This window comes from Babylonia areolata, chromosome 3 (assembly GCF_041734735.1).
Source record: "Babylonia areolata isolate BAREFJ2019XMU chromosome 3, ASM4173473v1, whole genome shotgun sequence".
NCBI classification, from domain to species: Eukaryota; Metazoa; Mollusca; class Gastropoda; order Neogastropoda; family Buccinidae; genus Babylonia; species Babylonia areolata.
In genome coordinates this window covers 35,433,742-35,450,844 of record NC_134878.1, presented here as the reverse complement: position 1 = coordinate 35,450,844, position 17,103 = coordinate 35,433,742, and the positions used below count along the sequence as shown (strand labels likewise).

Sequence of the window (17,103 nt, the reverse complement as noted above, 5' to 3'; positions counted from 1 at the left end):
AGAGCACCAAATCGATTGAACTTTCTGAGCGTCTTGCACATACTCTGGGGTTCCCCAAAAAACTCATCGCGCCGGGAATAATGGTGATAGGAAACAGGCATCCGCGGCTCGCGATACATAAAGCACTTTACATTCACCTCTCTCAATTTAGTACCACCGATAATTTCTATAACGGATTGCCTTCTACGTTGTTACAATCAATCCCAGTAGAAAATGAAAGATGCGGGGGTGGTCGAACAACCACGCTGACATCACCCCAATACAAAAGACTTTCTCACGGAGATTTACCACGTTTAACACTTTCTATAGTAGATGAAAATCATAATCCCGTTTCTATTGATTATTTAAATATTACATTACATATAAGATATGGTTGAACCCTGCACTACGCTCAGTTTAGTTGATCTCGGAGATACAGAGGGATTTGATGTGCTGGGAAAAGAAAATCAGTTGTACGCATTCCAGCTTTCTGAAGGAACATACAAAAGAAAAGAAGTAAAAATTGGTGATATCGTGAGTGAGGATGATGTTGTCAATGATGAGCCCTATCAACTTGTTCGTTTAAACGGTACATGGCAGCTAAAACCCCTCGACAAGTGGATAATAGATTTTAAAATTGAATCACCTTACATTACCAAAGAAGAAGAAAATAATTATAGAATAAAAAACAGTGGCTGGATGTTCGCTGATTTAAGAGCGTTTGATGTAGATTTAGTAATATACCAGAAGAGGTGTTATGTGATTAAGAAACGCTCGAAGGTTGAATCTGTATTTGGAATACATTTTTATGAGCTAGATAGTTTGTTGGGCTTTCGTCGTTTCCGTATTATTTATGATGTAATTCTCGGTGAAGAGCCTGATGATTTTGTAGAAGTTTTTCAATGGTTTTACATTAAATGGCCCAAAAATCTTGCAAATCAACCCCTGAGAATCACCATTGAAAAACAAGATGATATGCCCTATGATATTATACCACAGGGTAGTCATATAGAATTCTCGCTTGAAGGTATTGCCACAAAACAGAAAGCAGTGAGTTTTTGGCTCTTCCTCCGTCTTCCTCAAAATATGTCCTTTAGAAGACTACGTTGCACCAATTTGAATATTTAGAATATACTATAAATATTAGAAATGGTTCATCCCGGAGGGCCAGGAACACATAATATCAAACGGTGTTGTTGTGAACAAACCACATCATCTTGTTCTTTCCGACGATGATACGTGGGTACCTTATCCGGTGGATAACTGGGATTTAGATTTTGAAATAAAACAACCCTATGTTAGTATTGGAAGAAATCACGCTCTACAAAAAATACAAAATAGTGGTAAACTGTTGGCTTCCTATCATACGCGTAAAGATCTAATCGTCGTTAACAGCGACGACTTTGGATATGTTATTGGTATGAAAGGTAAAAAGACTGGTACACTGCGGTTAATTAAAGAGTTTGATTTTGAGCCGCCTATTCAGGGGTCAACTATCGTTTTAGATATACTCCTTAGTGGGGTGCCAGATGATTTTGTAGAAGTTTTAAAAGGGTTGCAGATAAAATGGCCTGGAAATCTTAAAAATAAACTCTTGAGAATTACCATCAAAATTCCAGTGGTTGGCCCATCTGATCAACCCGATCCCTCTATAGAATTCTCGCTCGAAGGTGTCATCAAACGTCCATCGTTAGATAAAATATCTCTCGACTTTATTCACATTGGACCTCTTCAGCTTAAAAGACTGCGCTACTCTCCTCATCCTGTTACCATAATTTAAAAACAAAAAATGATTACTATAGAATAATGGAGTTTCGCCTACGAGAGATATCGAATATAAAAAACAACCTCGAAAAAGAGCGTGATGAAAGAACTTTATTTTATAAAAAATATAAACGCGGTGTAAATATCGCTACAGCCGCGGATACAACGCTGACGACTCTTAGTCTCGCCCTTGGGGCATCGGGTGTTGGATTACTGTTGAGTGTCGCCGCTGCTCCCGTAGCTATTGGAATAGAAGTGGGAGCTGGTCTCCTTGGTGTGGTTGTTTTAACTTGTAAATTTATTCATAAAAAATTAATGTCACAAGCTATGAAGCACAACGAGATTCGCGTGTTGGCCGAGTCAAAACTGAACACTATAAATGATCTTATTTCAAAAGCATTAGAAGATGATAAAATAAGCGATGAAGAATTTAGTCTCATTCTGGCTGAAGTTGAAAAATTCAATGCAATGAAAACAGACATAAAATCGAAACACAAAACTCAGTTGTTTAACGGAAAGAAAAATCTATTTGATATTCAAGATGGTAAACCATCCAAAAAGCTAACTCGGTCAAACGTTCATATGTGAACGGTTGACCCACTTGATACCTCCTCTCTTATGAACCAGAACCATTTGGCTCTCCATACACATATTTAACCATCATTTTTTTTATCTAGTGATTTGGCTCTCCATACACCTTTTTAAGCCGATCGCGCGGGTTCTTCGTTTTTATGGTTTAAGGCGTTGTTGCCCCTTATGGGCGCTTAAATCCGGATCGCGCGGGTTTTTCATTTTTATGGTTTAAGGGGTTGTTGTGCCTTATGGGCGCTTAAATCCGTTACATATAGAACCCCCATCCCTTATACTACTGTATGGCTTGCCCATCTTGTTTTGTCTTTTTTGTGACAAAAGACAATCCGTAAACGGGTCGGCACAACGGGTCGGCGGCACAACGATACGCCCCCGTGCAGTTTTCATTTTCACTTTTAAACGCATATTTTACACGTAGTCAGGTTTTACGTGACCATGTAACTTACTGCGCAAATGAGAATTTTTACATGGACATGTACTGAATAAATTGTTGTTGTTGTTAATGCAGTTATTATTATGACTATTATTTTTGTTGTTTTTGCTTGTTGCAGATGTGGTGTAAGGTATGTCAATGGGTCAGTCCACATACCTTGACGCCTACTTGAAACTGACCTATGAAAATGATACCATGAGACGGTTGGTTGTTCCTGCCTGCGTACATGTTGCATGTGTACACAGTCCCACAGCAAGTGTTCTTTAAAATTGTTGTTAAAAAAAGAAAAAGAAAAAAAACAAGAAAGGCAAGGCCTTCAAGACTCACTTGTGATACACTTTTAAAAAAATCCAAGCTTTTTATGTATTGAGTATAATGCATTTACTGTTATATTTATATTTTTTGTATTCTCTAAACTTGGCACTTTGATCTGATATTCGACCCAACCAAAGATCTATCATTATTATCATTTTTTGTTCAAACAGGAACTTCTTTTGCTAAGCGTGGAAGTTTTATTTATTGCAAACGTTTTGGTGTAGGCAGTAAAACAAGGGAAATTACTCTGCTGGGGAACTTAGTTTGCTTTAAACTGATCTTTCTCATCTTAAACATTACATTTTGAAATTATACTCAATACATAAAAAGCTTGCATTTTTAAAAAAAAAGTGCATCACAAGTGAGTCTTGAAGGCCTTGCCTCTCTTGTTTCAAAATGTAATGTTTAAGATGAGAAAGATCAGTTTAAAGCAAATTAACTCCACTAGCATTACATAGTAATTTCCCTTTTTTTCTATCTGCACCAAAACGTTTGCAAAATAAATAAAGCTTCCATGCTTAGCAAAAGAAGTTCCTGTTTGAGCCAAAAATGATAATAATGACTGCTCTAGCTGTTGGGTCAGAATATCAGATCAAAGTGCCAAGTTTAGAGAATACAAAAAATATAGATATAACAGTAAATGCAGTTTGCATATAATTAGGCTTCATTCTTTATTTTTTTGTGCCCATCCCAGAGGTGCAATATTGTTTTAAACAAGATGACTGGAAAGAACTGAATTTTTCCTATTTTTATGCCAAATTTGGTGTCAACTGACAAAGTAGTTGCAGAGAAAATGTCAATGTTAAAGTTTACCACGGACACACAGACACACACACACACACACACACACACACACACACACACAACCGAACACCGGGTTAAAACATAGACTCACTTTGTTTACACAAGTGAGTCAAAAAAACAAAAAAAAAAGAATCAGGAAACAAAATGTTTGGCGCCGAACTGTGGCGATGTTGCTGTCCCCAGGGAGAACAGCCTTGGTTTTTCGCAGAGAAATCTGTGATGAGACGGAGTTAACACAACCACAACAACATTGACTAATCTATGCTTGAATGCGTAATCGTTTACAATCGCGTTTGCATGAAAAGTGCGCAATATACATATTTAGATGTAGGAAGCATATCTATGCGTGTGATATTTTACTTTGTATTTTCGTCATCGAATAAAATCGCCTTTTCCAAAAGAAAAGCAAATCTCTCTCTCTCTCTCTCTCTCTCTCTCTCTGAGTTCCAGAGGGGTGAATACTGTATCAGTATTCTGTTGTTGTGATTTATTCATAGCAAGCAAGCTGTGTGTATGGCACTTGCACCCACAATATACAGGTCGGTTATCTCATATTAAAATTCTTGGAGTTCTCTCGGCTTTGAGTTCTCTCTTCAGTTTTTTTTGTTTTTTTTTAGGCAGAACGGTACAGAAGTTTCATTTCACAAACATCACTCGTTTATTTGACCCACAGAAACACGAAAGTCGCTGCCCAACAATCGTGTTTGTCAATTTTGTACAATTTATCGAAGACAGAAAGACTTTATGAAGACGAGAAAGTTCGAAATGTTAACACACAACTTTCGATTCGAAAAACAGTCGTTTCAGGGTGAACAAAAATATAATAATATATGTAAGTATTGTTACCGCACACACACACACACACACACACACACACACACAACTATTCCCCTTGCACTTTCGGTTTCTTTGATCTTCAACAGGATTTTCACGTGAGTCATGAAGGTTTTGCCTCTCGTGTTCAAACTAGGGCGAACAATTTGAGAAAAACAATCTAAAAAATGTACTGTGACGTATAATGTTCTCTGTGTAGATTGTCTGGCGAGTCTGAAAACATAGTTTTACAGACAACAAATTGTCATAATTATTCGTATTCACACTGCCCATCAAGCAAACATAATTATCAAATTAACTGAGAAACAGACAGCCCGACAGGGTGATAAGGAGGAGAAAAGTGTATCAAAAACAAAACTCAATGTTCACATACTCAAGTCACACGCACGCACACAAATATCACTGACACAGCACATGATCAGGATAGGGTTTTAAATCAGTCATCAAAATCCTAAGCAATCTGTTTCCGCTCCATCTATTTTGTCAGAGAGACAGACAGACAGACAAGACAGGCAGAGACAGACCGAGGGAGGAATGAAGGGAGGAGGGAAATAAAGGAAAAAAAAGTATTTTTGCTTTTTTTGTTTGTTTTTTTTGTTTGTTTTTTGTTGTTGTTTTTTTGTGTTGTTGTTGTTGTTGTTGTTTTTTTACACAGTTAAAGTGATTTCTCAAGTAAAGCAACAATTTGCTCACAGACAAAAAAGTTTTCCAACAATGGTCTTCGATGTTGAAAAGGCATACGATCAAGTTTGGCATAAACAAGCTGATTACCGTCTGCTTAACTGGAAACACGGACAATAATATAAAGTGGTTTCTTATCACATAGAGCAGCAGGTTAGAATGGGAACATCACACTTAACATCCAGGAATCTTGACTCTGGATTTCCACAAGGTTCAGTCATAGCACCCATCATTTTAAATATCATTCTACAGGATCTTCATGATGCAGTGTCAACTGAATAATGTTATTCTGGTCGAATATGTAGATTTGCATTTGGATGAATGCAACTTTAACAAGTCAACACTCCAAAGAACGTCAAGACTGCAATCGGAGATAATACCAGTCTGATTTCGACAGCCTTGAGTTACATATGTTTAAAAATTGGTTGTCCTTGTCCACTATAAAAACAAGTATGATGCAGTTTAACCCCGGGAGCAACTAAATTAAATTATCAACTTTTGAACTAGTACTTGAATGACCATTAGAAAACCGACACTGTGTCCATTTATTAAAAAAAAAAAAAAAAAGAAGTTTTTCCTTCATCAAAACTGACGTGGAGTCTTCATTTTGATTATGTTTGCAAAAACAAGAAAAACGTTTGTATCTTTTTACAACTATTGGTAGCCTGCCCTGTGGAATGGATGTAAGTGCTTTAATTCACCAGTCTGAGTACATTTCGGATCAAGACTATAGAAGTTTACGTTTGTGCACCAATATATTCATTTCAAAAAGTTACAAAGTCCAGACTGCAAAACTTCCACTTAGTGGACATAGTCACGCTGGGATTCTACCACTCGACGAATATCGAGAACTTGCAACATCAAAATTAATTTTGTAGTAAGAAATAGCAAAAAAAAAAAAAAAAAAAAAAAAAAAAAAAAAAAAATCACTATGCTGGCAAATAATTGAAAAATAGGTCAAATTATGACTTTCAAAAAAAGGCAAACGACAAAAGCAACATACACTGGTGACTTGATTGAAAGTGTTGAAATCTGTATGAAAAATGTGTCACAGAAACCTGCTTTTGACACTACAGTGATGAGAAAAAAATCAATATTAACAGTATCGGACGCAAAAATATGTGTTCATAAAAAGTATCCATCTTCAGTTTTTTACAGACGGTTCCGTGCTTGGAAAAAAATGAGTGCAGCTTTCTTCATTTCTTCACTAGAATTTCACAAGTAACTTTTTCTTTGAAGTAAGCTGTTCTTGCTAACAACTGTACTAGGTGTTTTAATACCTGCTTTGGATTATCTTCCAGTCACTATATTTAGAGTAGTATTTCCGGCTGACCCCAAATCAGTGTCACAAGCTTCCAATTCATGTAATACAAAAACTCTACCAGATCTTGTTACTGAAACTTATTTACAACACATTCTATCAGCCAAAGACACTAAAAGAATTTAGGTGGAAGAAGCCGGTAGAGCAGCTAAAATGGTACACAAAAATAAAGAATACTTTTGATACAATTACCTACCAGTCAGTTTCTGAATTTTGCAGAATGCTGAAATCATCAAATTTATACCCTACGGAGATAGTGTTTACAACTGGACCAGACGCACATACACACTCACAGTTTCAGACACACACAGACACAGACACACACACACACACGCACGCACGCACACACACTCAAACTTCGGATTGCTGAATTCGACTTTGAGTTAAAACAGTAATAACAATATTAATACTAGTGATAATAACGAGGACGCACAAGCACAATAAAATAAACAAACAAGAGAGGCAAAGCCTTCAAGACTCACTTGTGATACACTTTTTAAAAAAAATCCAAGCTTTTTATGTATTGAGTATAATGCATTTACTGTTATATTTATATTTTTTATATTCTCTAAACTTGGCACTTTGATCTGATATTCGACCCAACAAAAGATCTGTCATTATTTTCATTTTTTGTTCAAACAGGAACTTCTTTTGCTAATCATGGAAGTTTTGTTTATTTCAAACGTTTTGGTGCAGACAGTAAAACAAGGGAAATTACTCTGCTGGGGGACTTAGTTTGATTTAAACTGATCTTTCTCATCTTAAACATTACATTTTGAAATTATACTCAATACATAAAAAGCTTGGATGTTTTTTAAAAAGTGCATCATAAGTGAGTCTTGAAGGCCTTGCCTCTGTTGTTTCAAAACGTAATGTTTAAGATGAGAAAGATCAGTTTAAAGCAAATTAACTCCCCCCTAGCATTACAGAGTAATTTCCCTTTTTTACTAACTGCACCAAAACGTTTGCAAAATAAATAAACTTCCATGCTTAGCAAAAGAAGTTCCTGTTTGAACAAAAAATGATAATAATGACTGCTCTAGCTGTTGGGTCAGAATATCAGATCAAAGTGCCAAGTTTAGAGAATACAAAAAATATAAATATAACAGTAAATGCAGTTTGCATATAATTAGGCTTCATTCTTTATTTTTTTGTGCCCATCCCAGAGGCGCAATGTTGTTTTAAACACGATGACTGGAAAGAACTGAATTTTTCCTATTTTTATGCCAAATTTGGTGTCAACTGACAAAGTAGATAAAGAGAAAATGTCAATGTTAAAGTTTACAACGGACACACAGACACACACACAGGCAACCGAACACCGGGTTAAAACATAGAAAAAAATCCGGAAAAATGGGAAATCTGTCAGTTAAAGCAGGCATTATACAAAGTATGCACGTGTTTCAGCTGAGTAAGCAACGGCTGGTGATAGGGACGTTGTCTCGCTGGACTTAGCAGGGGGGATCGGGGGGTTGGGGGGGGGGGGGATGGATTTCAGGGCATACGAATACTGAACACATTCGAGATTTGTTTTGGGACGGTATGCATCTATTCTGAGAAAAGGAGAGGACTGGGCTCTTCCTTTCTATACCGACCCCAAGACACCGTGGATATGGACTGACTGCTCCAATAGCCGTAAAAAGGCTGCGGAACCTTTAACCATTAACTCTGCAAGAAGTGTAAGCGTTTCAATCAGTGGTATCAACCAGAGCACCAGTCCTCGTCATCACCGGGAAAGTGGGACAACTCCAGCAGCACCAGTATCAGAAGCAATGTGGGGCCAGCCTCATTAGACATTGTACATTGTTCTGTTGTTTTTGTTGTTACTATTATTGTATTATATTGTATTGTGCTGTGCTGTGTTGTGCTGTGCTTTGCTGTGCTTCGGTGCGGTGCACTGCACTGTATTGTAATGTATTGTATTACATTTTGTCACAACAGCTTTCTCTGTGGTGAATTCGGTCTGCTCTTCCCGGGGACAACGCCGTGTTGCCAAAGTGCAGTACCACTTTTTTTTCTTTTTTTTCAGTCTACAGAATTTTACTAGGGACAACCCTTTTTGTTGCCGTGGGTTCTTTCTCGTGCGCTAAGTACACACTGCAAACAGGACCTCGCTTTATCGTCTCATCCCAGTGGCAAGCGCCCAGACCATCACTCAGTTTAACCAGTGGAGGCATGACGTAAAAAGTCTGGTCCGCATCTGGGAATCGAACCCGTGGACACTCGCTTCCAAGTCAGGAGCATTACCACCAGGCCACCGCTCCGCCGCCCGTATCCAGCAGGGCACTCGTCATCGTCGTCAAAGGGGGACAACACTACATTTGCAGCACCAACATCAATAGCAATGTGGTGTCGCTGTATGGTCAACCCTGAGGCTTTATGCATATTGCACATCGTTTTGCTGTTGTTGTTGTGTTGCTGTTGTTGAGTTCCAGTTTCAAGGTGTCAAAGCGTGCGGTCTGAACCTTATACGGTACAGCACATCTGCTTGAAAAACAACTACGGAACAGATACCTGACTAAGTCTTGCGCTTAAAACAAACGCGCTGACCAGGCCTTTGAGAGCCTACCCTAGGTTTGTAATAAGAAAAAGAAAATTAAAAAAAAAGAACTAAACAAAATGAACACATTTAACTGAAATAAAACGAAAGATACGCGGCCACAATGAGTACACTGGGTTCATAAGAGCACTGCGTAAAGAGCACATGGGTTTGCAGGTATGTTTCAGACTTGTACGTTGATGGACTTTGATTTACCATGGTCGGCTGTAATAATGCAGAGTAATTGATTGCCCGAACACAGTCAGTTTCGCGTTAAGCAAAAACAGGCTTTTAAGGTGAGAGGTAAAGCATACCCGTGTCCGTGTAGAATAGATACCAGATATGTCTATGGGGATTCCAGTCAATGTTCTATGATTCAAGATTTTCTGCCAGTGTTTTAGGTTCAGGATTCTAGTCACCATGCAACTGTCTGGCAAGTCATCAGTGGTGCCCCAGCGGTTGGAAACTCGGGACAGAAGAAGAAGAGGAGGAGGAGGACAAGAAGAAGAAGAAGGAGGCGTCAGGGTTGTTGGTGAGCCGTGGTGGCATTATAGATGTGGGTGAAGATCTCTATGAGGGTGCTCAGCCCCAACAGACACCCGCGGTCCGGCCCTTGGTGCACCACCCGGTTCTCCCCCAGCCCCGCGTGGGTCGTGTGGGCAAAGTCCACCATCCGTACATCCACCAGCCCCCCTCCCGCCCCCCAGCACCCACAGCCCCCTCCTCCTGAATGGCCTGTCAGGCTTTCAGTGGTGCTGCTCTGTCCACACTCTGTCGCCGTCTCCTCTATCAACGACATCCCTTTGTGAGGGGAGTTTTCCTTTTCTGTGGATAAGAGAGAAGTATCCGCGCAAGAATTCACTACAGTCCTTTGACCACAACACTCTCCGCAACTTCGTGAGCTATTTCCACTAGAACTTACAACACACTCTCTCGTGGCTTTCTGTTGATGAACAGTGTTGGTATTCTGAATGGAGGAGCTTCGGGGTAGTGTGACAGTAGACTGCTGACTGGAGGACACGGACTGCCCGTTCACAACGCTCTCGCTTTGTTTCTGGCACGGCGGCACACAGGTTCCAGAACTGCCGCCGCCGCCGTCCGGATGCTCTGTGGCACGTGACTCGCGTCGCTGCTGGTCCTCTTGGCACGCGGGGCTGGTAGAGTCCTGGAACTGAACCCCCCCATCACCACCACTACCTACAGAGGTCAGATCATCATTATCATGATCACACGAGTCACAGCGGTCCGCGCGTGGAAGATTCGGGTCCAGGTTTTCAGCTACCTGTGTTTTCTTCAGTCTTTCACAGTCGGGGTTGTCAAAGCCACGATATTGGTTCCGAAGTCCACAAGGACTGTTTACTGAATCGAATTCCTGAGCACCGTTTGCTGACACCGTTGGACGTGTCTCCAACGGAGCGCCATGCTTGCACTTGCCTGTAGCGCCCTCCCACCCGTCGTACACCACCAGCAAGGAGCTGGAGTAAAACCGAAAGGAGGACAGGTCCGACACGGCCGCCTTCAGCCTCTGCAGCTTCAGCAACAGCAGCGGGATCAGCTCTCGCCGGACGTGACGTCCGTTGAACAGGAAGTGACGCATGGCTTCCCGGAAGTCGTTCTCGCGCATGCGTCGACCTTCTGTTTTGTCCACGGTGATGTACTGACCTGTGGCTGACTGGAACACCTGTCAGACATGAAAATGGTGTGTTCTTCTCAGGAGTGGGGCCCCCCTCTCCCCAAATGTTAGCTTTCGAACGGGAAAAAATCATGACTGACAAGCAGTGATGTTACACGCATGAAAGGGGTTCTGCGTCTGCGCGTGCGCAATCGTGTGTGTGCGTGCGTGCGTGCGTGCGTGCGTGTGTGTGTGTGTGTGTGTGTGTGTGTGTGTGTGTGTGCGTGTGTACTTTCGTGAGTTCCTGAATGCCTGCATGTGCACGTTCGCGGCATGTTTTCGTTCACATGTGCGTGCGTGCATGCGCGTGTTTGTATGTGTGCATGTACCAGTATGTATTCGCGATTGTGTATTATGAGTTCATATCTCAACTATATACGATTGTATAGATATGTACCTATGTATACATGGGTATATATCTGTCTCTGTCTATTTACGTGATACAATAAAATGGCACTTTATCAATCTCTCTCAGGGGAGATTTTAATGTCTGCTCAGACATACACCAACAACCACATAATCGTTGTGATAAGAACGTACGGACTTAAACTCACATACATAAAAAAATGAACTGCATAAATATTTCGCTTTTTTCACGACATAAACAAACACGCGTGCGCACACGCACAACCCACCTCACACACATGCACACGCAATCACGTACGCACACGCACACATGCGCGCGCACACACATACACACACAGGCGCGCGCGCGCACACACGCATGGAGGGAAAATGGACTATTCTTTTCACGTCCAAAAGACTTGTGTTTTTGCAATATTTCGCCACCTTCCTCAATTCAGGCAAAGGTGCATGAATCTAGTTGAGATACAGCTTCTTCAGGCTCTCTCTCTCTCTCTCTGTGCCAGAGAAAGATGGATTTATAATGGAGTATCTATGCCTGTAGTGAATGCATACAAATATTTAGGAATTTATTTTATTGCAAGACTTAGTTTTGTGGCAGCATATGGTGACTTAGCCAGTAAAGCCAAAAACACATTGTTGTGTATTCTATAGAAATTTTACAAGCTGAAAAATAATTCCCTGATTACACTTTTAAAGTTATTTGATTCACAAGTTCAACCCATGTTACAATATGGTGCTGAGATATGGGGTTTAGATAATGCAGCATTTCTTTGTGAAAAAGTACATTTGTTTGCGCTCAAGAGATTTTTAGGAGTAGAAATGCGAACAACTAACTATTTTGTATATGGAGAAACAAACAGGTACCCTATTGATATAATTCCTGTATAAGATGTATTAGTTATTGGCTAAAGTTAACGAGAATGCATGAGTCTAGATTACCACACAAATCATATCGAACCTTGCTCGATCTGGATTAACGTGACAAAAGAAACTGGGTTTGGAACATCTGCTGTAAATTGTATATGTTTGGATTTGGTTACGTTTGGTTATTGACGTATAGAGAGTATTGACGAATTTCTTAGAGTGTTCAAAGAAAGGATAGTTGCATGCAGATGGCAGGTATGAGATTTTCACTATTGGCCGCCGTTCTTTCTCTGTTTCTGGACCTTGCGATTGGAACGAACTTCCTTTTTCGCTTCGTCAAGTCTCCACACTCAGCTCTTTCAAGTCTGGCCTTAAAACCCACCTCTTCCCAAAATAGCCTCCCTTGCCTGCCCTTCCTTGTCTTTAGTTTCTACAGTTTTAGAGTTATGCATGCGTGTGAATGACTGGTGCGAAAGCGCTTTGATTTGTCTCTGCACAAGATCCAGCGCTATATAAATACCATTATTATTATTATTATTATTATTATGTCAGTAATAGCGAGAAATTTAATGTTTACAGAACATTTTGCACCGTACCGGATGTCAAAACGTATTTACTTTCAAACATAGATCGACACTTTAAGTATTCAATGGCAAGATTCAGGCTTGGTATTTCAGAAATTGCAGTACATTATTACCGATACAGAATACATAATGCAACTGATCTGAGGTGCAAACTTTGCAACAAGAAGGGAGAAAATGAAATACATTTCGTCCTGAATTATCCTGTCGTGCATGACTAAAGAACAAAATATATAATATCATCCAAATTCTGTAAATTTCCCAGTCAGCATAGATTAGCATTACTCATGGCTTCACGGCATGAACAGACTATTACATACGCAATTGGTCAATTTATTTGTTTAAAGCATTCAGACTTCGATCAACTCTGATGTCTTAGAATACTGAAGTTTATTCTTGATATGACCGCTTTTTCATGTTGTTTTTCTTACATGGTCATGTGTATGTACCCCTTCATGAGGGGCAATGGCCTATAAATTAATAAATTATCCGTATCCGTATCCCCCCCCCCCCCCATGGGCCCCACTCCTCTCTCTCTCTCTTTCTGTACATTTTTTTTTCTCTGGCTGAAAGTGAAGACTTCGAGCATTTGCCAAATGAATCACCTGTTTTTTCAAAACAAAAATGTCTGAGAGTGAAGCAGAAGAAGAAGAAGAAGACGCGAGAAAGAGAACAAACATCCCAAGCCAGCACCAACATCACACCACACCTTCATGCCACAGAGGCGGACCCCCAGAAGAGCGGACGTGGAGTTGCGGCACTTGGACACCTGGTAACGGACCTTGTGGGAGGGAGCATCGTCCCCGTGCTGCCGGGTGCCCAGCTTGAGGTCCAGGACGCAGGGCCTGTGCTGTCCCGACACCAGGTTCTCCAGCAATAGGAAGTCTGCCAGTTCGCCTCGGTCAAGGTCACACTTTTATTTATTTCTTATTTTTAAATTTTATTATTATTTTTTTTTTTTTTTTTTTGACAAACTTCACAAACTTCGTGGTACGTTGCTGTTGTTGTGTGGATAAATGTTTGGTTTAGTTAATCAATTTATTTATTCTTTTATTTATTCTTTCAATTCATTATGAGTTCATTTATTTATCCATTTATTTGTTTGTTTATTGTTTACGCAGAACCGTCGACGGAGAACTCAATCCTGAAGTACACCTGGGGTACCATTCAGAAATTGGTCCAAAGTAGTCAATAGTTGTGTTTCTTCGTTGCTGCCCTACATGCAAGTAAGTAAGTAAGTAAGTAAGTAAGTAAGTAAGTAAGTAAGTAAGTAAGTAAGTAAGTATCTATCTATCTATCTATCTATCTATCTATCTATCTATCTAATTGTTTTGCTTTGTTTTATTTGTTGTTTTTTTGTTTTTTTTATCTCTCTGTATAACATTTCATCACTTATTGTTTTTAACGTCTGTTTTTGTTATCAGCTAACGTGTCAACACTTTCTATTTTAGAGATGATAAAGTAGGCCTATATTGTATTTCCTGTCTTGTGAGGTCATCGTATCCAGCGATCGATACTTTGCTGGGTGTTCTACTTCGTAATCGTGGTGTGTATATGTTTGAAAAGGAAACGTGAAACATACGAAACACACATGAACTCGCGCACATTCACACACACATGCACTCAAATACACGTAGGCCTATGCATGGAAATTCGTACACACACACACACACACACACACACACACACACACACACGTACGAGCGCGCGACTTTTTTTTTTTTTTTTTTTGACAATGTTGCTCATTGTCCAAACTGCATCAGGACTACTGATGTAAAAGTAACCTAGGCTCGCTTTGTCTCTGCCTGTCTGTCTGTTTGCAAACCTGTAACTGAAGTTTATCGAGTTAGCATTTAAGCATTTTTGTCCTTAATGTGATTCTCGTACATTGTTTCTATAGCATGGTGGTGGTAGTGGATGACTTGTGCGATGCGTTTGTTTAAAGTGAAGAGGAGTTGCGCAACGTCGACCTCACTCTCTCGTCCGGGCCCACCAATTTCTATAGCATACACCACATATGAATGTCTGTCACTGGAGAAAACAAAGAATTTTGTTCTTTGTGTTCTTTAACATCCCCTATACAAAGTCATCCCACTGGGGGACATATTTATTGGTGTGTCCTGAGACAGTGAGGCGGAATAGCGTCCGGTATGATTAGACTATCCCCCAATCTATTGAATCTAACGTCAGGCATTTACGCACCCTCAAGTATTTTCAATCTCTATTTTCTTTAATACTGTATCTTTTTTCTGATCAGACATACAAAGCAATAATTTCACGCACCCGAAAGAAAAGCACACTCTTTAATTTTTCTTCTCCTTCTTCTTATTAATATTATAAAATGGCCAAAACAGTCCATGTATCATCAAACTTTCCAGATGTCCAAAAGCGCGTTTCTCGAAGCTGGGTTCTCGGTGTTATATATATATATATATATATATATATATATATATAATAAAATTTATTTCGTGCATTTCTTGAACGAAATGACAGAATCATCAAGGTACATAGTATATCTGTAGGACTCGGGAACTTACAATACAATGTAGGGAGGGGGGTCGCGGGGGCAGGGTGGTTGGGTGGGTGTGGGTGTGTCTTATAATTATGTGTGCGCGTGTGGGTGTGTGAGGGTGTCTGTGTGCGCTACCCCACCTCCCCTCAACCAACCTTCCTCCACCACCATCACCACTCTCATATAATTATGAGATTGATTTTTTTTCTCCCTGTCTGTACATGTTTTTCCTGTTTTATCAAATATTTCATACACTGTTAATGCAGTCGGAATGGACGCACCTGTTGCTGCCGCGGATGTATATAGCATACAAAAAAGACAACAGGAGCCGACAAAAGCAGCAGGTCTACCCAGTATTTCGGCTTCTGGCCTTCTTCAGGGGACTCCAGTGTCAAATCATGGGATACGAGGGGTACAAGTCAAAGTCAACACAAGGTAATCTAAAATCGTATGTGAAAAAGATCTCTCCATTCCAGTAACTACAGTCTCACAACCAGCCCCACCTCTCACTCGCTCTTCGCTTTCTTACATTTCCTATTCCCAGTCTATCTCTCTCTCTATCTCTCTCTCTCTATCTAATGTTAACTCCCCACTTTTAATGCCATGTATTTAGCCGCTGTATTCCGAAGTGATTATACCTGGCACAAACAAGTTACAGATCCACGAAAACGCAATACATTGAAGAAAAAACCTCACTAACATGCATGGGTACGCATTACAAAATCAAACGCACACACACAAATACTTTAAGTAAAACAACCCCCATCGGCTTTCGACTGCGTTTTATCCATATTCATTGGCATGTGGATAGACATCGATAATCTATTCGTGATGGCATACTTCTGAAAGGAGGCTGCTAGAGAAAGAATTGTGCGTATGCCTCACCACTTACTGCAAAATGTCCCACGTATGACCACCTAATCAGCATATCTTCTTCATCAAGCTCGCACTACGCATGTGCGTTTTGAAATCTTTTTTCCCCGGTGTCAGTTTCCATTCAACGCAAAACTTCAGAAATCATTTTGAGAGATAATCCGCTGCGTGTGTTTTCACGGATTCCGACAATGAGTCCCCTTTTTATGTTCGTGCTGAATATAGAGTGCTGCGAGAGGTCAGTTCGAACTGGCTGGGGCATCACAGTCAGTGATTTTATTAGTACAAAACTCTAGTAAACCTCACACTCATTTCTGACCGTGAGCTCCGGCGTTGCAGAAACAAGACGTGAGCCTCATTATGAAGGCTTTGCCTCTTGAGTGTGGTTTGTCATTTTCCGGTGTGGCTGCATGTGCATTGACGACTGCTAGCACACTGAATCTAAATTTACTTTGAGAAATGAGCTATGCAAATACCATTCATCATTACATTATAAATATTATTACTATTTTCACGATCACTACTATCATCATCACATCATTGTCATTGTTTCAATAATTACTATGATAAAAAACATAATAATCATAATATTATTATTACTGCTAGTAGTAGTAGTAGTAGTAGTAGTAGTAGTAGTAGTACACAAAAAGCTAGACAGAAGACAAAGGATACGATAAACGTTGTCGTGTCCCTGTCGCTTGGCCACTTTGTTCAAGAGACGTTGGGTGGTTAGAGGATGCTTCACTCCCCCCTTCCTCCTCCTGCCCTCTTCCTCCTCTTCCTCTTCCTCCTTGACGTCGGTCTGGGGGCCGTTCAGAGGTATGTCCACCACTCCTGGAACACACAGAGAGAGAGAGAGAGAGAGAGAGAGAGAAAACTACTTCATCACAATATCACTGTTGCTTTCAAAATACTTATATTCATGTGCATAATCAAGCACTTTTCACATCCACACACACACATCCTGTGACAAG

The 17,103-nt window shown here is 40.2% G+C and overlaps 2 protein-coding genes across 2 annotated transcripts in view; both read right to left on the bottom strand.

The window, feature by feature from the left end:
- LOC143280304 (uncharacterized) overlaps window positions 1-8,519 on the bottom strand; it is a 75,594-nt gene extending 67,075 nt beyond the window's left edge. The window contains exon 1 of the mRNA XM_076584935.1: window positions 8,429-8,519. Within this exon, the coding sequence (XP_076441050.1) occupies window positions 8,429-8,519 (91 nt within the window). The remainder of the gene's footprint in view (window positions 1-8,428) is intronic.
- The window catches only part of LOC143280556 (uncharacterized), a 40,655-nt gene continuing 31,020 nt past the window's right edge, over window positions 7,469-17,103 (bottom strand). Inside the window, exons 3-5 of the mRNA XM_076585250.1 lie at window positions 16,802-16,963; window positions 13,454-13,629; window positions 7,469-10,942 (exon numbers count right to left, since the gene is read on the bottom strand). Of these exons, the coding sequence (XP_076441365.1) occupies window positions 9,782-10,942; window positions 13,454-13,629; window positions 16,802-16,963 (1,499 nt within the window). The 3' untranslated portion in view covers window positions 7,469-9,781. The remainder of the gene's footprint in view (window positions 10,943-13,453; window positions 13,630-16,801; window positions 16,964-17,103) is intronic.